Source organism: Ambystoma mexicanum, chromosome 9 (assembly GCF_040938575.1).
Source record: "Ambystoma mexicanum isolate Mex_15411 chromosome 9, UKY_AmexF1_1, whole genome shotgun sequence".
Taxonomy (NCBI): domain Eukaryota; kingdom Metazoa; phylum Chordata; class Amphibia; order Caudata; family Ambystomatidae; genus Ambystoma; species Ambystoma mexicanum.
This window is the reverse complement of record NC_090931.1, coordinates 522,542,297-522,564,836: the sequence shown is the minus strand read 5'-3', so window position 1 is coordinate 522,564,836 and position 22,540 is coordinate 522,542,297. Positions and strand designations below refer to the sequence as shown.

The 22,540-nt window shown below is 49.3% G+C and overlaps 1 protein-coding gene across 4 annotated transcripts in view; it reads left to right on the top strand.

Annotated features, from left to right (window-relative positions):
* The window catches only part of APPBP2 (amyloid beta precursor protein binding protein 2), a 1,587,742-nt gene that overhangs the window by 1,335,269 nt on the left and 229,933 nt on the right, over positions 1–22,540 (top strand). For all 4 annotated transcript variants that reach the window (XM_069615072.1, XM_069615071.1, XM_069615073.1 and 1 more), the window contains one exon: positions 3,680–3,870. In XM_069615072.1, coding sequence (XP_069471173.1) covers positions 3,680–3,870 — 191 coding nt within the window. The remainder of the gene's footprint in view (positions 1–3,679; positions 3,871–22,540) is intronic.

Genomic DNA, 22,540 nt, shown 5'->3' with positions numbered 1-22,540 from the left:
CTGCCACTTCACGTGCTTCCAAATCTGAAGATGGCTGCCAGAGGCGGTGCTTAGGTAGAGGGCAGTCATTGGCTGTGGTCAGTATGACGCAGAGACCAGTGATTGGTTATTACTACGAAAGACAGATCAGAAACGAAACTGATACTGGTTTTTTCTTTACCGAGGATTCCCAGCCTGACGACGGGGAATATTCATGAGCATGTGAATCCATGCCAGACCCATGCTGGAGAACAACAGTTACAGGTAAGTAACTTGTTCCATATTGAAGAACCTGTACTAAAGCTCTTCTGGTACCCTTAGATATGGAACAATAATTGTAATGACTGTTCTTTTCTGCAGACAGGGTTAGGGGGTCTGTGTTTAGCTTATCTCTGAAAGTCTGTGTGTAGTGTCTGCCACAATATTTGGGACTTGCATTTTAGGTCAAGCAGTGAGTTTTGCCTTAACTTCCCATTTACTGTTTCTGAATGTACATTGTGCTCCATTTGTTATACTTCCCCTAAGTACTTATTTTCCTAACATAGTCTATATAATAAAAGTGTATATTTCTGTTAGCCTTTGTTCCTCCTGAAATTAAGCTGGTGTCCTCTCCTCTGCTGTGCTTAGTATAAGGTTTTGTTTTCTATTCCATCTGTGTGACACACTGTTCTATGATTAGTTTAGATGGTTACACAGCCCCCAACAGGGAGCAAATGCCTCCTTTACCCACTGTGAGAAACCAGAGGGTATTCTAACTCCTGAACCCCTTGGATCCTCTGCGCAGGTGGCCAGGGAAAGGCTATCGCTATTGGATCCTGATCCTTGGGGGTGGAGAAGGAAGAGAAGATCACCTTGGTGGAGGGTCCTTGGAGACTAGGAGTGGGGTGCCCTTGGGCAAGACAAGTTATGTTCTTTTTCTTAAAGGATAATCGGCCCACCCCCTCTCCAACCTTTATGGGCTATTGCAAGCCAGCTCCCCTCATTTCTCCTCAATTGACACTTGATAGTACTAGGACGAAGAAGAGGCCACTAAGAGAAATGAAGACTATTCTCTTTTACTACTGTACTACTGAGAAGAGGAAGATGCCTGCTAGGAAGCAGTAAAGGTCAGGCATGTCCCTTTAATGGGAGTCAGGCAGGGGTGAAGAATCATCCACACCTGCAGCCTGGCAAGGGGCTGCAGGTGTATTAATGGAGCTCAACCCAGTGGCAGGACAGAATGACAGGAGAAAGACTAGGAGGCTGGTGCAGACAGCAGAGGACCGTGCAGCATGGTGTGGGAGTAGGGGACTTCCTGGAGCAGACTAGGAAAGGTGAAGGGAGCCGTGCTGGAAAGCTGCCCCTTTCTCTTCAATGTGCTTGTTCCCCTGTGGTGGAGGACCATTCCAGGAGTGTCTGACGGGCAGGAACTGGAGCCCCAGAAATGAAGGAAGAAGGCTGTGTGATCTGCACTGCAGCACAAGCAGACAGCGACCAATGATTTTTCTGGGGTTTGAGAAACCTGGTGCGCGTGTGTGAACTTAAGCCTATCCTGAAATACATTGTTTCGGAGTGGTCGCGTGTAGCAAGAAACACGTTTTCAAAGGTCTATGAGATATGAACCATTCATTTAAAGTGGAACAAACTATATTTTCTTATTATACAACAAATCGAAATACTTTTTATCAGATTGGTTGCGTGTGGCAGGACCCCATTTTCAAAGGCCTCTCCTACATGGAAATATTCATATAAAGTGAAACAAACAATTATTGAACCATAACCTGAGGGAATAGGAAACCCTAAACTAAAGACTTAATTGAATACAGAATTGAATTAAAGCTTTGCTACTAATGAGGTGAAAGTCAAAAAGAGGAGAGGAAGTTTAAATCCATGCAAACCATTATACTGTGAAGTGCTAAAATAAATATAATTCTAAAGCAACCACAATATGCTGAAATATAATTTGAAAGGAACAGGCAACCAATGGAGTCTGAAGCCTGATTTACAGTGACATTTTGTTAACATGTGTGAAAGCTACAAAATTATCCAAACTGTGCATTTGACAGCAACATTTAACTTACCTGTGGAAGACGGGGACCTTTTGTGTTTCCTTTTGAAGTGTGGCATTTGGAGGTTGGGGAATGTAACTAGCGTTCTGACAGGGAACATTTCACTTCAAGGCTGTTTGCATTATGTGACCTGGGGAAGGGCACCCCGAGTCCTAACTTGGGGAAAGAGACCCCGAGACCTGAAAAAACGATTGCATTCTAATTCTTGGAAAGGGAATTTTGAGATTTTATTTTATTGAACTGTTTTATACTTGGGGAAGGGAGCTGAGAAGAAGCTACAAGCTGAAAGAAGCTTGAAACCTTACGTTGAACACTGTTTTCTCTTGGTTGCTGACATCCCTACACATTGTGTGGTTGTGTGGTTATAGTTGTGAGGGCAAGCATAGGTTTTGTACACCGACAGATTCCTAAATTGAACTCTTTGACTCAGACTTTCCTTAGTTATATTTCGACAGGGAAATCCCACCTTAGTATAGGGCAAGTTAGGCCTTTTTCCATTCTGACATTTAAGTTAATAAACTTGGTTGTTTTGAATTCAGAAGCTGTTGTCTGTGTCCTTCACAATGTGATATGATATGGCATTTATAACGCGCCCATAAACAAGTGTTTCAAGACGCGACGAGGCAAGGGAGAGTGAACAGAGGGAAGACAAACAATGATCCTACTAGGCCAGGTGTCATTCAGGGGGCGCAAGTGCAGGGGAAGGGAGTGGGAAAAGTGTGGTACATGGGATAATAAATAAACAAGATAAATAAAAGAATGGCCAGCAGGTGGCAAGTGCAGGGTGAGTGCGGACATAAGTACTGGTGAGGGGACTGTAGGGATACAGACAACAGTCCCCAGGTGCAGGGGTTGCCAGGGAGGCAGTGCAGGTGTGCAACTGGCAGGGCTTGGGCCCGAGATCAGAAGGGTGGCCAGGTAACCAGTGCAGTCTCAGTATCAGCCAGGAATTCAGCAGGGGAGAGAAAGCAGAGGACATTTTTAAGGTGCTTCCGGAACCGAAGGTGGTTCTCCTCAAGTTTCAGGGAGCCTGTTCCAGAGGGAGGCCCCAGCCGAAGAGAGAGATCTACCACCAACTCGTTGCTTGGAAAAGCGACTGATCCATAGGGAGTTGGAGGCGGATGAGCGAAGAGCTCGAGAAGGAAGATATTTAGGATGCCTTCACACCACCCTATGTGATACTTAGTCTGGCCAAAGAGCCGATCTACTTTGCTTTTGGGATTTTTATGATCTGAACCAGTGGTTAATTATGCACTTAAAATGTGTGAATTTGCCTCCCTGCCCCACCTTAACACTGTGGCCATGTATGTAGAGACTTGCCTGACTTATTCTGTAATGTAATTTACCATAAAGGAGGTTCAGTATGAAAGTTGCTATAAACTCTTATTGGATGTTAAGATGGTATGTTTTATTTTTGCAAAGAATGGAAAAAAGGCATGGCGTTTGCTTACTAGGGCCTTGCATCCATCTGACTTGTGGGTACTATTGGTCTGTATCTGTGGCAAAATCTATGTTTTGTAAATCATTGGGCACAAATAATGCAAGATAATCTTATGATGCAAATTATTATGACTTACACTCTTAATATAGGAGTGGCTTGAGTAGGTTTTACATTTCTAACTCACTGATTAATTTTCTTTTCTTATGGCTAGCACTTATTCTAGAAGAGATTGCAATTGACTGTCATAACAAGGAGACTGAGCAACGGCTACTACAAGAAGCTCATGATTTGCACCTCTCGTCACTTCAGCTTGCTAAAAAAGCATTTGGGGAGTTCAATGTGCAGACTGCCAAGCATTATGGCAACCTTGGCAGGCTTTACCAGTCCATGAGAAAATTTAAGGTGAGTGTAGTACTCCAGTACCTCTAAGGGTTGTAGAAACTGGTTGGGAATTGAATATACGTAGGATTTGTGAATTTGCTGAAGGGAACAAAGCTGGCATTCACTTAGCTTGCTTAGTCAGAACATACGCCAATAGAACAGCCTCTGCTTAAGAGTTTAGAGCATTCCATGCGCCTGGTTTTAAGCTCGCCATATACGTCATCACCAATGGTCCAAACAACCACCAGTTCCTATTTTACCACTGCTCAGTTGGATCAGGCAACCACTCTTGGCATCCCCTTTACTCCTGTGTCCCATACCCTTTCCTCCCTACTGTTTGTATGTCACGGTACAGGGACGAGACCAGTACTGTTTCCTCGCAAACAAATGCTTCCCCTTTAAATTTTGGGGCATTCGAAGGGAACAGCCGCAGGTGTAACAACGTCCCACTAGCCTGCCCCAACGGCGCCTCACCTTAGTCCACTCCGACAAGAATGGGTCTACCTCACAGAGCATGTGCATTTTTTGCTGTGCAACGGTTTTTACCTACAGTTTTTTTCTTTGATTCACCAACCTCTTGCGCTTTGCTCCCCAGTGTATGTTGGCTCAGAGCAGGTTTTCTGGGTGTTCCTCCTGTTAGAGGTCTGTCCCAGCTTCAGACCACATTCCCTCTGTTTAGAGTGTCTGGGGGTTGAACACCGGTGAGACTCTTGCGTGTCCTGCAATGCCTTGACTCCACGTTCTATGACAAACTGTCTGACGCGTTGGAAGGAAATCTTATTGCTGCTCTGCCGGAGCACCTCCAGGCCATCACTCGGCTTAGATCCAAGAAGCGGGTGAGTCTCATATTCTCCACCGCACCTCAGTGCAAAGATTCCTTCCAGGAAGTTCTTCGGCTGAGGGGAGTCCTAGAAACTCTTGTACTGGCAGTGCACCCGAGGCCTCCAAAACTACAGGTGCTTGTACTGAGTGGTCATCTGACTCTATCATGCAGGTTGCCGAGGGGCCCAAGGGTGGTTCTAACGGACTCCAGTCCGAGGGGCTGCAAGGCTCTTCTACCAGGTCTACATTTGAGGGGGCATCTGTACGCAATAAGACTACCAGGCCTGCGCCTGAGGGCACCAAGCCTCCAGGACACACATCTGAGGTCATTCTAAGTACCGGGACGCTTCCCGATGGCAATACACAGCCTGGTGGTTGGGCTCTACCCTGAGCAAGCAGACTCCAAGCATCTCGCCTCCACCTAGCCCAGTTATGTCATCTAAGCATATTGAGACACCAGGGTGTACTCCAGGGTATGACTCTCTGTTCAGGTAGTTCCTCTTGGTCAGAGTGGGCCTCGCAGCCAGTCCGTCATTCATTGGAATATGGTGTTCTGATGCTTGTGAATCTGCTTAGAATTGACACGTTGAGGTCACCCCATATTGTTTCTGTCATTCTGGTCGGTCGCTTTATCCAGAGGCCGTCTTATGAGAATTATTGCTGTTTAATGCGTCTTTGACGCGCTCTGGACTTCCTTGATGACTGTTCGACGAACCTCTTCGGCGACTGCTCATGTTTTGCTGTCCTGGAAACCTTTGCTGCCTCCACAACTCAACGGCTGTTGTCGGCCTTGGCCTTTAGGCTTTGGCCTTGCAGTAGGGAAAGTGGGGACCCGTATTCTCTAGGCACTTATCTTAGGAGAATGCCTTTTCTTTCCCTCCTCATTTTCCTTTTCTCGTTTGGCTGCTTTACCACGCTATCATGGAGAGAACTCCTTTTAATTGTGGCCTTTCCTGTAACGGGAAGTTTCCGTTGACGGACACTCACCAGGAATGTAACCGTTGTGTACCTTGTGACCACGACGAGAGGCGCTGCAAAACCTGTAAACTCTTTATGCCTAGGATGCTCTAAGAAAGGTGTACAAAGAGGTGTGTGGCCTACACTATGCAGGACGAGAGTCACTCTGATGCCAGCGCCTCGGACGAGGGTTCCTCAAGCAGACACGGCTCAGTTTCAGAGTCCAAAGACGTTAGTGTGGAGTCGTCTGACTTACGCGTGCCCGTCCCCGCTAAGCATGCAGTCGGCAGTGCGATGGGAAAATCACACGGTCGACGCATGTTACCAAGACGTCTGTTTCACAGGGTGCCGTCCATAAAATTGCATGATTCCGATGCACCGAAAGACGCATCAAAACGTGCTTCTTTGGTGAAAACGCACACCAAACTCGGGGGGGGGGGGGGGGGAAAGCATTCCAAGGCCCCTGCTCCTGATTCTGGGCCCCCAAAAAAATCCCTTCTTTACCTGAAGAGTATTCCCAGGCCGCCGCTCCATTGTCCCAGGCCTTGTAACATCCTGCAGTCCTTGCTCCATCTGACTCAACTTTAACTCTTACAGAAGCTTGCTCACCCTCTGCCTGGACTAAAGAAAGATTTGAACTCTGTATGAATAAAGTTTCTGAATGTATTGACTTTTCAGATCGGTTTCATGGAGTCTATAAGAGGCCTTGTCCCCTTGATGAAGGCCCTAGACCCTTGAAGTCTCCCACTCCTGAGGCTCCATCTTCTTCTCCTAGGCGAAGATTACCTGAGCCCTCTGAAAACATTTTCCAAGATGATCGGTGTGATCAGGACGATGACGTCTACTGTGTCCCAGATCAGGATGATGGCTCCCAAGACCCAGTTTCTCCCAACCCAGATGCTTGGACCCCATCAGAGACCAGGGAAACGGGCCTGCTACCCCTGCTCATGAAACTGAGCCTGATAATATTTTTGTGGAAGCTCCTCCGGGCTCTCCCAACCCAGGGAGGCTACCCCCATTGAGGATCACATGCTGTTTAACACTATCCTTAGGAAAGCAGCAGACCATTTTAAGATAGTCACACAGATTCAGACTCTGAGGATATCCTCCAGGGAAAAGGTCCTCTCAGCCAAGCTATCCTGCTTCTTCCACTTCGCTAACAATACCACTCTCCTTGCTAGCTTTAGTGATGTCCAATGGGGACTGGTGCAAGATGGTCTGCAGAATGCACCAGAACCAATAAGGTCACAGCTACTTGAAGTGGTGCATGAGAGACATCAAGTTACACAGAACATATTGAAGACTCTCAACTCTGCACAGACTGCGTGCAGGGTGTTGGCTGAAGGCACTCTCTTGAAGCTCCATGCATGGCTTAGAAATTCTGGGTTTAAGGATGAGACCCAGACCTCGCTCAATAATAAACCTCAGCCTTCTTAGGCAAATCGGTGGACGATGCCCTTGGAACCACATAAAGGAGCACAAGTATTTAAAGTCTTTCTCAGATCTCGAACAAGCCAAATGCACAACTCAGGGTTTTCAATACCCACCTGTCCTTTCGCGGGCAGACTTTTCCCCGCTCAGCTCGGAGTGCCTATGGGACTGGAGGACCTTCCTGATATTCTGGCCAGGGAACATCCAGCACCTTTCAGACTGCTCAATAAAGGGGTTTTCGGCACAGGAAATGTAGGGGAAGAAATACAGCAGCCAGAGTCTCCCCTCACCATGCCAGCAAATGACTCAATAATTCGGGTCCCCTCCCATTCGTCTCCAGGAGGACCATTAGCATGCTTCACTCACACGTGAAAGGGAATAACCAGACCAGTGGGTGCTCAAGAATGTGAGTGGTGATTATTGTATTGGGTTTCTCCCTCTGCCAGACACCACCCGCCAAAGAGCAGAAGACTATCTACAGAGCATCTTCACATCCTCCAGGAACAAGTACAGATCTGCTGCAAAAGGCAGCGATTGAGCTCGTCCCAGGTCTTCAGGTAAACCAAGCTATTCACCCATGCATGGGAGGTGATCACTTCAGACAAGTGGGTGCTCAAAACGGTGCACAAGGGTTATGAGAGTTTCTTCAAAAACCTTGGTACCACCCGTCCAAGAACAGAAGAATGTCTCCAGACCATCTCCTCATCCTTCAGGTAGGGAGTGGAGGCCCTTCTGCAAAAGGGAGCAATAGAACTCATCCCATATCTGATCATCAGGTAAACAAGGGTATCTATACAAGAGACTTCCTTGTTCCCAAAAATGATTTAACCATGCACCCTGTATTAGACCCACATCCTGCAAAGAAGTATGTCAAGCCTCAAAAGTTCATGATGATGACTCTTCAGGAGGTAATCCTGTTACTAAAACAAGAGGATTACGTTGTCATCTTGGATATGAAAGATGCATATTTTCATGTTTCAATGTTGCCAGTGCACAGAAAGTACCTCTGGTTCAAGATAGAGAACACCCAAAAGATTATATAGATCTTATTTTCATCCTGGGGTTCTCCAGCAACATGAAAGTCTAGTCTGGTCCCCATTCAAGTCAAACTATTTCTGGGGGCCCTAATTCAGACAGAAGATGGGCTTGTCTTCCCCTCAGAGAGGGTTCAAAACATGTTGTTCCAGATCCCTCAATATGTAGCCAGTTGTCAGGTAACCGTACGGAATACCATGCCGCTATTGGGGATAATGGCGTTCTGCGTCTTACTGGTCCCACACGCCAGTTTGCGTCCTATGCAAGAGTGATTCTCAAGCCAATGGTGTGGGGCAAGCTGTTAGTGGAAAGATCTAGTGGTTGTCTCAACAGCCCTTGTTCAGTCTCTGCAGTGGTGGTCAATGGAGAACCTTGTGCAGGTAAAATCCTTCACCACCCCCCACAGTAGAAGCTGCTCTCAAAACGGTTGCATCCCTGTCAGCATGGGAAGCACACCTACACCAGACAGCGGACGTCGTGTGATCACAATCCGTAGCAAAGAGCCCATCAACCTGTTGACCTGCATGCTGTTTTCAAAGCCCTGAAAGCCTTTCAGACACTCAAACAAGGGAAGCCTGTTCTAGTCCTTACAAACAACACCACAGCCATTTATTACCTGAACAAACAGGGGGGCACTCTCTCCAGGGCTGTCCAAACTGTCTCTGAGCATTTGGAAATGGGCACTTCATAACAGCGTGTTCCAGGGGAACACGTTCTGGCAGACGTGCTCAGCAAAGACTTGCAGCTACCCGTAGAACACGAGTGGCGTCTGTACGAGCACATTTTGCTGTCTTGGCTGAATGGGGTCATCCAGAGAGCAAACTTTTTGCAAAACTGGAGAACACACAATGCCCCGACTACACCTACAGGTATCCCCACAGAAAGTACAAAGGGAACGGTCTTTGGATAACATGGTCCGACTTTTCCCCCCAGTTCCCACCCTCAACAGGATCGTTCACGAGATGTGCCAGGAACAAGTTACATTAATCCTGATGGGACCAATGTGGGCTTGTCAGCTATGGCTCGAGGAATTCTGGTCTTTGTACCAATGTGCCATCAATACAAAGACCAGAATTCCTTGAGACTGCAATTAAAAAAGTAATTGGCAACAGCTGAAAAGAAACTCTGCCTCCCTGAAGAGATTTGGAGACTCCAAAAGTACTTGGATGAGCAGAACTACTGTGCATTTGAACTGGCAGTTGGGATTTAACCCTGGTATAATTTTTAACATTTTGTGGGATTTAACCCTGTTACCGCTCACATTTGGGATTTAACCCGGTTATTTTTTAACATTGCTGTGATCAATTTTTAGTCTATGTTGGTTACTACTACATACATTCTCTCAGGTTTCCTTGTGGCAGAACAAAAACAACCGGGGGGGCGGGGGGGACCCTTGACGCGTGAATGATGTTGGGTGCACTGCACGTTAGGTTTGGTATAGTGTTACAGCCACGCCCAAGCCAACGTCCCGTTTCGATCTTCTAAAAAAAAAAAGATGCAATACTCAGCGATTACCACTAGATGTGGGACTACAGGCACAACATGTTAATCTGAGCAGTTACAAGCAACATAAATACGATTTCAGTGAGTAATGCATGTCATTGCCGACTAGAGAGGTGCCCTTCACTGTGTTGCACATCATATCCTTTGTCATCAGGTCATAGATCAGAATCTTCTACCTATCACACCAGACAGGTGTCAGAAAGGCTTTCCGCCACATATGCACCTTCAGCTGCTAACTGCTTTGCACCATCAGCGGCTCTCACTTATTTATTTTAAAATGTTTTTATTAGCATTTCAAACATACATTTGGCATGATCAAATTAAGAATATTTCCTTCTATGAGGCGGGGGGGAGAGAAGGAGTAGGAAGGGAGGAAGGAGTAGGGAGGGGGGAGTAGGGAGGGGGAGGGAAAAATTAGGAAAAATAGCAGCTGTTAACCTAACTTTAACGTGCAGCAAAGGTCATAACTGGTCTGAGTCTTCTATTGGGGTCGATCTGGGGGCAGAGTGGGGCAGGTGCATTGCCCGTCACAAATGGGAGCTGCAATTGTTGGGTGAGGCGAGACGACTCGTTGTGGGGTTTATTTCCAAGTCAACTTTTATGGATAGGGTGGCGCGTTCACGGGGTTTGTCGTCAGACGGGTGGAGCATGTCCCATAGCAGAGATTTCCAGGCTTCATAGGTCATGATCGGGCCCTCCGCAGTCTTGATTATTCTTTCACACCATAGCCTGGTTTCCGCCTCTGACCAGTGTTCTAGTTCCTTGAGCCATTTGCCGTAGGGGGGCCGGTTGATGTTTTCCATGCCATGGGGATTGCCTGTTTGGCCAGTATGCAGGCTATATCCATGAGTTTAACAATATGCCTGATCTTGCTTATCCGTGGGTAGGATCCCAGCAGGCATTCCTTAGGTGTCCATTCGTAGCGTGTCAGGCCCGGTCTCCTGCACGCTTCTTTGATTTTGATCCAGAAATGTATCTTTGGGCAGCTCCAGAACATGTGTGCCATGCCTGCGTCTTCTGAGTTGCACCAGGGGCATAGCGGGGCCGGGGGCCTGTTGAATTTCACGATTCTGCTGGGGGTCATGTAAATTCTGTGGACAACATTTAATTGAATTAATCTGAATCTTGTGTTTCTGGAAACTTCTCTGGGGCATTGTAGGATCCTTCCCCATTCCTGTTCCGTGATGCTTGTACCTAGGTCTGTTTCCCATGAGCTCTTTAGGGCGTCGCTCTTGGGGTTGGGCCTGTCCGTGAGCTGGGCGTATATCCGGGAGGTCGGTTTCCAGTTATCCCCCAGATTGTGCAACAGGGTCAGGGTCGGGTCTGGTTCCGGCTCCTCCGGCCACACACTCCATTTTAGTTTTGCCACCTCTCGGATTTTCCGGTAGCGGAGGTACTGGCCTCTGGGGAGTCTGTCATTTTGATACTAGGGAACCGAACTCCCGGAAGGAGTCGTCTTCGTACATGTCCCCCCAGCTGTAGATGCCGTGCCTTTCCCATAGGCGTATGAGCGCCAATTCGTCATTGCTAGAGCAGGCGTCGGCAGACAGTGGTGTCTCTGGGGAGTAGGGGTTCTCCATCTTTTGCAGCTTCATAGTTCTGTCCCATACTTTGCAGCCCAGCTGCACAAGCAGGGGGACTTTTGCTGAAAGTTTCCATCGGACCCAGAGAATTTCTTTCAGTTGCACCAGCGCTATTAGATGGCTCGAGAGGTCGTTCTCCTAAGTAGAGTCGTCTGCGAGCCATTTGGCCACGAAGGTGAGTTGGGCTGCCAAGAAGTATCTCTCCAGATCTGGGAGCTGAACTCCGCCCACCTTATACAGTAGCGTTAGTGTGCCAAGGGCGAGCTTGTCTGGAGCTTCCCCACACCAGGTCCTTCAGGAGCACGCCCAGCTGACGAAAGAAGGTGGCTGGTAGGTAGTAGTGAAAATTTTGAAAAAAGTATAAAAAGCGTGGAAGCACTATCATTTTGGCTATGGCCACACAGCCCATCATCGACAAAGGGAGTCTAGTCCAGAAGCTTGTTGATTTCTTGAGTTTTTACACTGACACCAGGGTGTTACCCCCGTGTGTCTGCTCGGGGGCGTGCCAAATGTTGATGCCCAAGTATCTAAACGTGTGTGGTTCGCATTTTATCCCAACCTCCTGGAGTGCTGATGTTTGAGCCCCAACCAACCCCGCCAGTGGGAATATACGTGACTTCTCTGGGTTGAATGATATCCCGGATACCCTTGCGAAATTTATCAATAGCTCCAGAATCGTGGGTATGTTGAGTTGCGGGTCTCTCAAGTAAAGATGTCGTCCGCATACAGGGAGATGACGTGGTATAGGCCCCCAATGTTTATGCCTGCATCGAAGAATTGTTTCCTGATAAATATGGCCAGCGGTTCAAGCCCAAGACTATACAACATTGCGGAAAGGGGGCATCCCTGCCTGGTGCCCCTCTGTATGTCCCATGGCGCCAACACCATCCTCCCGGTTTTCACCATGGCCCTCTGTGTTTTGTACAGAATCTCGATCCAACGGAGGAACTATCCGCCCAGGCCGAATTGTTTCAGGGTAGCCAGGAGCCACTCCCAGTATATGGAGTCAAACACTTTGATGGCGTCTAGGGAGACTACAGCATAAGGTTCTTGCGAGCCTGTTGTTTGTGCTATGATATGCTGTAGTCTGCGTAAGTTCGCTGTTGTGCTACGGCCGGGGACGAACCCATTTTGATCCCCATGTACTAGGGACCCAATAACTCTTGACAATCTATTAGCAAGTATGGTGGTGAGGATTTTTATATCGTAATTAAGGATGGCTATTGGTCTATAGGAGCCACATTCAATGGTTGGTTTCCCGAGTTTAGGTATGGGGATCACCAGGGTCTCGTTCATGCTGCTTGTTAATACCCCCGTTTCGAAGGCTTCTTTATAGACGTCGTTTAGGATAGGGGTTACTTCGACTGCAAAAGTTTTGTAGAACTCCGGGGGTAGCCCATCGCTCCCGGGGGTTTTGCATGTGGACAGGGCCCTGATCGCCTCTTGTATGTCTTCGGTTGTGAGCTCTTGGTTCAATGTATCCCTCTGGGCTTCGAGTGTGGGAAGGCCTATTTCTTCCAAAGTATCATAGATGTCCCCCTGGGGAAAGACGGATTCATGGCTATATAGGTGGGAGTTAAAGTTTCTGAATGCTTCATTAATCCCTGTTTGTGTAATGTGTTTGGTACCCGACTGATCCTGGATTTCGAGGATTGAGGTTTTCGGGTTCTCTTTTTTGCACAGCCACGAAAGTAGCTTACCTGGTTTGTCACCCTCTGAGTGGGCCCTGGTGGTTTTCGTGATCTAGTCGAATTTGGACAATCTGGCCCAGGCCTCTTGCTAATCTTTCCTCGTTTTGAACAGTTCCTTTTCAAGATCTTCCGATTTATTGGTTGCGGCCTCAAGTTGTTTGATCTTTTCTTCACCGGCCTCCAACTCTTCCTTGAGTGTCCTCCGGATCCCGCCAGCGTTGGCTATGACCTCCCCCCTTACGACTATCTTCAAGGCTTCCCAAATGGTGCTCCATCTGTCCACGTTATTGTCAGTGAATTCTATTATTTTATCTCAGAGCCACATTAGTATGGGTGGTCTAGGGCCCTTCGGTTTCCATACCATTAGGAGCAGGGATTGGTCTGATGTAGTTCTGCCTAGATAAGATGCAGATTCTATTTGGGGGAGTTGCATAATGTCTATCAGTAAATAGTCTATACTGGTGCATACCCTATGGTGGGACGAATAGTATGAGAATTCCCTACCTTCAGGGTGTAGGTCTCTCCACACCTCCAGTAGGTCCAGCTCTTGTATGGTTTTCCGTAGGGCTGAGGAAGGTTGGTTGGATGGCTGCATCGGAGGAGCGGACCTGTCCTGAGCAGGGTCGCGGACGCAGTTGAAGTCGCCGCCCCATATGAAGAAGCAGTTTCTGTAGAGTGTGAGCTTCTGTTGCAGTTTAGTAAGATAAGCTGCGGTTCCGCAATTGGGGAGGTACGTGTTGACTAAGCATACTTCTTTCTGCTCAATGCTTCCATGAAGTATCAGGTATCTGCTCTCAGGGTCCACCTCCTTGGACCAAAGTTTGAAGGGTATGTTGCCATTTATCCATGTGTGGACTCTGCGGGCGTATTTGGAGTATGGTGCTTCAAAGCCCTGTCTCCCACCACCAGTCTGGGATTCGAGAGTCGACTTCTGCAATGAGGTGTGTTTCTTGGAGCATCGCGATGGATATACATTTTCTTCTGAGGAAGGATTTTATCCTGTTGCGGCGCATGAATGTCCCCATCTCCCTGACATTCCACGTCAGTGCTTTAATATCAGTTTCCATAATTGTAGCGTTGGACCACCGGCCCGTTGTGGTGTGCCCCAAGACTCCGGAAGATGATGATATTGAGGACCGAGAGACCTTTTAACCTTAAACAACAAAAACAACAAACCAAACTTGTCCAAATGAATAAAATCACCCAGCAGACGTGCAGTTTCTGCGTTGCTCGGGTGCGCCCGCTCTCTCAAGGCCCTTCTAGGTCATCTTGAGCGGGTGCGGTGGGCCGACTCCCTCCTGCCTTGTATTATGCAATCCATGGGCCAATCTTTGTCTTCCGCTCGTAGTTGGGTGGTCCTGTCTGGTGGGCTCGGCGTGCTGGTCATGATGCCTTCTCCTCTCCATCTGCCAAGTTATTGTGTTCTAGCCACATGGTGGCTGCCGCCGGCAATTCTAGGAAGATTGCTCTGCCTTTGTATATTATTTTGTGCCTCGAGGTGTACATTAGCATATACTTGATGTTTAGCTGATACATTCTGGTCTTGATTGGGACAAACTAGTTCCTCGCCCTTTGCACTAGGGGCGTATAATCAGGGTAAATGGCGATCTTGGCGTTGCCTTTCTCCCCCTTCCTATGAGAAGCGCAAGATGACTTCCCTGTCCTGGAAAATCAAGATTCTGGCAATCATTGGTTGTGGATGGGATCCCGGAGGTGTTTATTTTCTGAAGGGACAGGTGTGCTCGTTCGACCGCGAAGCCTTGTGAAAGGTGAGAGGCGCCTACTTCCTGTTGTAGAAGGGTTTCTATAAAGTTGGTGGGATTGGAGCCTTCCATTACCTCGGGGATTCCGAGTAGGTGCACGTTGTTGCGTCTGGAGCACCCTTCCGCATCCTCTGCCCTCTCTTCTAGGAACCTGTTGCGCTTCTCGAGTTCTTGAACTCTACTTTGTATGTCTTTGAGGGCCTCGGCTGACTCCTTCTGCGCAGCCTCCATGATGGACACTCGGTCTGTAAGGTTGCGTAGGTCTTGGCGCATCGGCATTACATCTGCTTTCACTTCTCCGATTTTGGTGTCTATGAAGGAGCGCAGCCCGCTAAAGGCCTCTAAGATCTGATTGTCCTTGTCCTCCTCAGGTGTGTTGGATCTTGGGCTGGGCTCCTTAGGCTGTTGTTCCTGGTATTTGGCTTGCCTGCAGTGAATGACTCTATAACGGTGTTTTTAACTTTGCCCTTGGTGTTTGGCATGGTCGCACGTGGTGAGCCAGGGTGTCTGCAGGGTGGGGCAATGCCGCCCGTTGCCTGGGGTGCAGTTAGGTGTGTGAGTTCTGAGTGCCAGTCCCAGGTGACTACCCCAGGAAGGATTCTTAAATGCACCAAAGAGTGGGCAGCAGGCAATTGTAGGGCCCGGGGCAGGAAGCGACTGGTAAGTGGAGGCGATTGTAGGACAACATACCTCTGAGTAGCGAAGTGTCTACACGCTTTGTGCTGGTGCCCCTCTTGGGGGTAAGGTCTTTGCATGTGTTTAAGCTGGCCCCTAGGCTGCAATGAGGAGTCCTTTATCTCCTCAGAAGCATCCTGTGACCCCTGTGCGGTGGAGGTTGAGCGTCTGAACTATCCAGTGGCTCAGGGTAAGTGCTCAATTCTGGGCCCTTCCAGGTGCCCCGGCGCCCACAGCAAGGTGCGGTCCCCTCAGTCTCTGGGGGCCCCTCCCCAGTGGCGCCGCCAACCTGGAGCAGCCCTAGGGGCGCAGGGTGTTGGGTCCTCCACAGGTGTCCTAGCATGCGCTTGTGTCGTGGAGGCAGGGGCAACCGTGCCCTTTTATAAATGGGTGGCGGGCCGGTGACTGCAACGACCAGGTGCCGCTCTTATTCGGTGTTAACGTTGTATGTTGGCGCTGTCCTGCGGCTGGGGTCGAGGGTGGCCGCTATCCCAATGTGGGTGTCTCAGCGGGAAGAGGACTGCCTGCCGGGGTGGCCGTACCTCCTTGTCTTACGGTGCGGGAAGATCTGCTCTCAGAGGCTAGGCTCCCTGGGGCAGAGCGCCGCCTGGCTTGTGTTCGGTGCCGCAGGCACCAGCTGCAGACCACGGGGTCCGCCAGCTGTAGTGTAGGCCTCGTGATGGGGCTCAATCGGCCCGCGGCGTACTGCTTCCTTGTTGCAGCCACTGAGTGAGAAGCCGTGGACTGAACGTTCCGCCGAAGGCGTGTGCTGCTGTGGCCGGGGGCCGAGACACCCGGTGCTGGGTAGTCTGCGGTCCGTTCGGGTCCCACGTGGGTGCAGGAGGATTCCCGTCGGGTTCAGTTGGGCTGTCCCTGAGGGCCTGTGTTAGTCAGGGCCTCCGTCTCCTCCTCCCCCGAAGTGCGGTGCGACGGCTATGGGTGCCAGTTACTATGGAGCTCCAGGTGGTGGGGAGGTGGTGTTGCTGGGGCGCTGGAGGCTGGTGCGAGGATGCTGCCGATACCCCTCGCTTAAGTTCGTAGCGGCCACTTCGTTCTGCATGCGGCCTCTCTCGCTCCCAGTGCTCAGAGCGATGTCCCGGCCGCCATCTTTGGTCCCAGGGGGCTCCTGGATGCCAGCTCTCTTTATCCCCACAAATGTCATGCGGAGGGGTAGATTTGGTCGCTGCTTCCAGGCAAGTGTTTATTTATGCGTTCAGATAGATCTGGCCATGTTTAAAAGGATCGATAACAGGATCAGGGCAGGAGCGCTGGAAAGACATGTCTTCAGTCCATGGATCCAAGCCACACACCCCCCCCCATCAGCGGCTCTAACTTATATCCCAACGTCGTACACCAATGGCTGCGGTTGCGGCTTCAGCTGCTTCAAAGACAAGCTGCATCTTGAGCAGCACACAAGGAGAGATTTTATTGACAGTTTAATACTGCTGATGAAATCCCGGCAGATGGCAGGCATATTGAAGGGTTTAAGCAGGGAGGTGGTGCCATAGGTTCAACGACCAGTTCCTCATCAGGACCCTCAGGGATTGGTTCCTATGCCACCGGCTCCGCCATCTCCTCCTTTTATGGTGGGTACTAAAGCACCAGTAATTTTCATTGCACCTGCCCAACCACTGGACAGAGTTCACATTGTGGCTCCAGATCGGGCTGTGCAGGGAGTAAAGCCCCGCCCCCCATATCGCCCGAGGGACACAGACGATGATGATGACAACAATGAAGATACATAATACTCAGCTAAAGCTTTTCGAAACCGAATGTCCGGTCTAGCAGAATTTTTAGGAGTGCCGGCTCCACATCAAGAGCAACAGGAAGCAGGGGTCCTGTCGGAAATCTTTATCACTCAAGCAGACAAGCCGCTCAGGCATCCTATTGCTTAAGGAAGTCTTGTCTTTGGCAAAAAAGGTGTGGTTAAAACCCTACTGTAAAGTGACTACAAACAAGCACATAGATGCCAGGTTCAGACAAGTAGGAAAACTATCTTTTCTGATGCTTGTGAATCTGCTTAGAATCACATGCTGTGCATATAGGGTGATATCTAGTGGTCATCGTGGAGTATTGCATCTTGTCTTTCGAGGAGGGAAAGGGGACGTCGAAATGGGCGTGCCTGTAACACTATCCGTGATGTGTAGTGCACCCAAAATCCCTTGCACGTCGAGGGGCCTCAGATTGTGTTTTTCCACCCAGCTAGCTGGTCGCCTTATGCGGAGCTCTTAGAAATTGCAAATTAAATCTTTGTCCATGACCTCGGTAGTTTATTGTCGACTACTTATCTACCACTGCAGAAGACAACTCCGTCTTCGATAACTGGTGCGCCAGTCGACCTCGTGGCCGGGCCTTCTGGCCGGCCTATACAGTACAGAGAGTGGGTTCCGGGGCTCTATTTCTTTTCAAGAATGTATTTCCTTCTCCCCTCTCTTTGCCCTTCTGGCTTTGCTGTCGCTATAAACCTGAGCTATGGACAGGACACCTTTTTAAATGTTCCCATCTTGTAAAGGCAAGTACCTTTGGAAGGACATGCACCAGAGGTGCAATAAGTGTCTGACTCGAGATCACCACGAGGCGTCCGGACAGTTTTGCCAGTCTTCCGTCCTTCCTAAGAAGATTTAAGAGTGTTGAGTTAAACGGTGGGCGGCCTACGCCATGATGCAGGCCGAGGGTAGCTCCCCCGCCATCACAGGTGCTGAGAGTGATATTGAGCGACACCCATAGCTCCGACATGGATGCCATCAACCTATCTTCAGAGCTGCCTGGCTGCAAGCCATCCGGCCCCGGTAGGCAAGCCACTGGTTCTGCTATGGGGAGTGCACCCCCAAGAAACAGGGACGTACACACTACTCATAAAGGTAAACACACAATCCCCCGTACCAGCTCGACGGACTTGTCAGGACTGTCAAAGATGCCAACGGGAAAGTCGAGTCCCTCGACGGAACCCGCCGATCCGCAGGGTCGGCGGCCCTCCCACAACCACCTAAGCGGCATGCGCCCGGGCATTCTACTGACAAAGGCGTCGGCACCAAAATTCACAAGAGCATTCATACGCCTCTTCAGAGCGCGCCGCCGCAGAAGGAACCAACAACGTCGAAGACCTATGGCGAAGCCACTAGTACAGTCGAAACAACTCCCAGAGACGCCAAACATACGAGAGAGTCTCGCAAAGATTGTTTTGGCGGCTTATAAGCTCAAAGATAGGTTGAGGGATACGTTCACACGCTGAGAACGGCAGGAAGACTATTCTGAAGGTCCCCAGCCCCTGGCTATGACTATTGCAGATACATCCTGACACCCTAAGCACTCAGACCCCCAAGGGGAGCCCTCCCCCCATCCCCCTCTAGATCCCTGTCTCCTCCTTATGGACCATAGACAGATTTGAAGGGTGTATGGGTAGACCTTTCAGAAATGTTTACCCACACCTAAGAGGCCTAGTGAAGAGGACCTGTACCCTACTATATCTGAATTTCAGACGACCTCCTGCCCCCTGCAAGAGGAGGTGTTTGACTTGACGGAACCAGAGGAAGTTGAAGTTGCCCAAGACCTGTATGTTCAGGAAGATGATCGATCCCTTTGAGGACCCTATTGGCCAGGTCCCAGATTAGTGGGATGAGCAGCCATTGGATATTGTGCCATGGCTATCATCAACCAATACACCTGATCCAGACACATTGGGCATGGACCCTCCCTCATCTCCTATAATACGGGCATCCCCTGTAGATGACCAGATGGCATTTAATGCTATTCTGAAAAAAGCTGCTGAACATTTTCGGATTGCCACACAAGAAGCAGTGCTAGACACTGACTTCGTGGAGGATATTCTGAAGGAGAAACCACCGGCAAGCCAAGCTATACCCTTACTGAACTCCATTAAACAGCGTATCACTTCTTCTTTGCTAACACCATCGCAAACCAGAGCTGTGAACCCACGGGTGGATAAGCTTTTTCGCCCCTCACCTACAGACCCCCTCTACATTCTGGGACATGCCACGTCAGATTCCCTGGTGGTGACTACGACCAGGATAGGATGAATACCCTTGTCCACGGGTGATGCACCACCGGACAAGGACTGCAAAAAATGGCATGCTCTGGGGAAACTGGTCACAACTGCGGCAGCCTATTCCACTAGAACTGCCAACAATACTACGTTGTTGGCCATCTATAGCGATGTTCAGTGGAATCTGCTCCTAGAAGGCCAGCAAGAGGTCCCTAAACAACACAGTCCCACCTCCTGTCGTTTGTGTCGGAGGGGAGGTAGGTGAATCATGCAGACACAGCAGGGAGAACTCTGGCCCACGATACCCTATTGAAGAGGTCAGCGTGGTTGAAAAACTTGGGGTTCAAACCAGAAACACAGGCGGCCCTCCTTAACAAACCGGTGGAGAAATCCAACCTGTTTGGTAAAGCGGTAGATGAGGCACTAGAAACCACGAAGAAAGAACATGAGACCTTGAAGTCCTTGAACCAGTTAACTCAAAGGCCATTTCAGCAGCATGGTAGAAACTCTCGACGCTCGTTTCGCAGGCGATCTTTCCCTTGTTCCCCGCACAATCAATATAGAGCTGGAAACACTTGGTCCCCAGGACAGGTGTCAGCTGCCTGAAACCGATATCAGTCTAGAGGGCAGCGCTGTGGCAAAGGAAGTGGTAGGAGCACCACCCCTAGAGGCTCCTCGGCCTCCAATTAGAAATTACTTGCCGATCCCGGTTCCCTCCCATGCATCCCCGGTCGGGGGACGGTTAACATCATTCTTCCACTCATGGGAGGGGATTACCACAGACCAGTGGGTTCTCAAGACGGTCACCCACGGTTACTGTATCGAGTTCAGCCGCCCAACTCGATACCGACCTCAGACCAGGCGACTGTCAACGGAACATCTGAAAATCCTACTAGATCCTGCAGGAAAAGGGCGCAATCGAAGTCGTCCCCGTTCTACAGGTAAACAAGGGTATTTATTCAGTGTACTTCCTTGTACCCAAAAAGGATCTCACCATGCGCCTTGTGCTAGACTTGCGAACAAATTTGGCAAACCACAATTGTTTTGAATGATAACACTGCAAGAAGTAATCCCACTACTAACACAGCGGTATTACATGGCAACTTTGGACATGAAAGATGCATACTTTCATATTTCAATGTTGCTAGCACACAGAAAATACCTAAGGTTCATGATAGAGGACACGCACTATCAGTTCAAGGTGCTTCCCTTCGGCATTGCCTCAGCACCAAGGGCATTTACAAAGGTGCTGGCTGTAGCGGCAGCTCACCTGCGCAGGCAATCCATCCCAGTTTATCCTTAGCTCGATGACTGGCTCATAACAGGGTATTCGTACGGAATATGCCTATCAAACACCTAAAAGACTATAGCTCTACTCTTCAGTCTGGGATTCTCAATAAACGAGAAGAAGTCCAGCCTAGACCCCAGCCAAGTCAAACCATTTCTGGGGGCTCTGATTCGGACAGAAGACAGCCTCGTCTTCCCCTCCATCGAAAGGGTTCAAAACATGGTGTTTCAAATCCCTCAATATGTAGCCAGTCGGGAAGTGACAGTACGCAAAGCCATGCTACTGTCAGGAATGATGGCCTCCTGCATTTATTTAGTCTCACATGCACGTTTGCGCATGCGCCCCATGCAAGAGTGGCTCAACAGCCAGTGGTGTTGGGCCAGTGGACAATGGGATGATCTAGTGGTTATCTCAGCAGCCCTCGTTCTCTCTCTGCAGTGGTGGTCGAGGGAAAACCTTGTGAAGGCGAAGACCTTCACCACCCCCGCTGTAGAAGCCACTTTCACGATGGACGCATTTCTCACAGGGTCGGGGGCTCATCTCCTCCAGCAGACGGCGCACAGAATTTGGTCCCCAGCAGTAGCGTCCAACCACATAAATCTGTTGGAGCTGTTAGCGGTGTTCAAAGCCCTGGAGGCCTTTCAGACACAGTTACAGGGGAAGCCAGTACTAGTCTTCACGGACAGCACCACAGCCATGTATTACCTGAACAAGCAAGGGGGCACTCACTCGCTGGGGTTATCCAAACTGTCCCAGAACATTTGGAAGTGGGCTCTCAAACACAAGATGTTCTGCCTGTCTCAACATGTTCCAGGGGAACTCGGTCTTCTGGCGGACGTACTCAGCAGAGACTTCCCACCACAGAGTGCGGATCGTGACTACACAAAGACATCATCTCCAACGTTTTTCGCAGAATGGGTCTTCCCAGAGATTGACCTGTTCGCAACTCTGGAGGACTCATAATGCCATTATACCTCCAGGTACCCTCAGAACCGCTCCAAGGGGAATGGCCTGTGGATTACATGGTCAGGGAAATTTGTTTACACGCTCCACTAAAATCCCCCTCCCACTTCCCTATCAACAAGATTGTGCACAAGATGCACCAGGAACCAGTCACAATGATAATGGTGGCCCCAATGTGGGCTCGCCAACCCTGGTTCTCCCATCTCATGGAAATATCAATTTCCCCTCCATTGAAACTACCTTGCCCATACAAAATGCTATTGCAGGAAAAGTGGGAGACACTACACCCATGCCCGCAAACTCTCACCTTAGCGGCCTGGCTCCTGAGGTCATAGAGTTCGGGCACCTCCAACTCCCTCAAAGATGCATGGATATACTTGGAGGCAAGAAAGCCTAACACCAGACATTGCTACTCCAATAAATGAAAACGCTTCATCATCTGGTGTAATTCCAAGAGGATCAATCCTATGGACTGCTCACACACACATTTGTTTGTACCTGACCCATCTACTAGATTCAGGCCTGCTTTTTAATTCCATGAAGGTCCACTTAGCTGCAGTTTCAGCATATACCACGTTCCAGACAAAGGTCTCGTGGTGGAAGATCCCTGCAGTTAAGGCTTTCATGGAAGGGGTTAAAAGACTTCATCCCCCTATTTCAAACCTGGTTCCTTGATGGGACCTAAATGTGGTATTAACTAGACTTATGGGATCTCCCTTTGAACCGATGCATAAGGCTAGCCTTAAAGCACTCACTTACAAGACCGCCTTTCTAGTGGCAGTCACTTTAATAAGAACAGGCCCTTTCAGTTCTAGACCCATTTGCCAATATCCACAAAGATAAGGTGGTTCTGTGCACTCTCCCACGGTGTCCAAGTTCTACATGAACAAGTCTATAGAACTACCTGCTTTTTCCAGAACCCCACTAACATGGCAGAAAGAAGCCTACACACACTAGATGTGCGCATGGCTGTCATT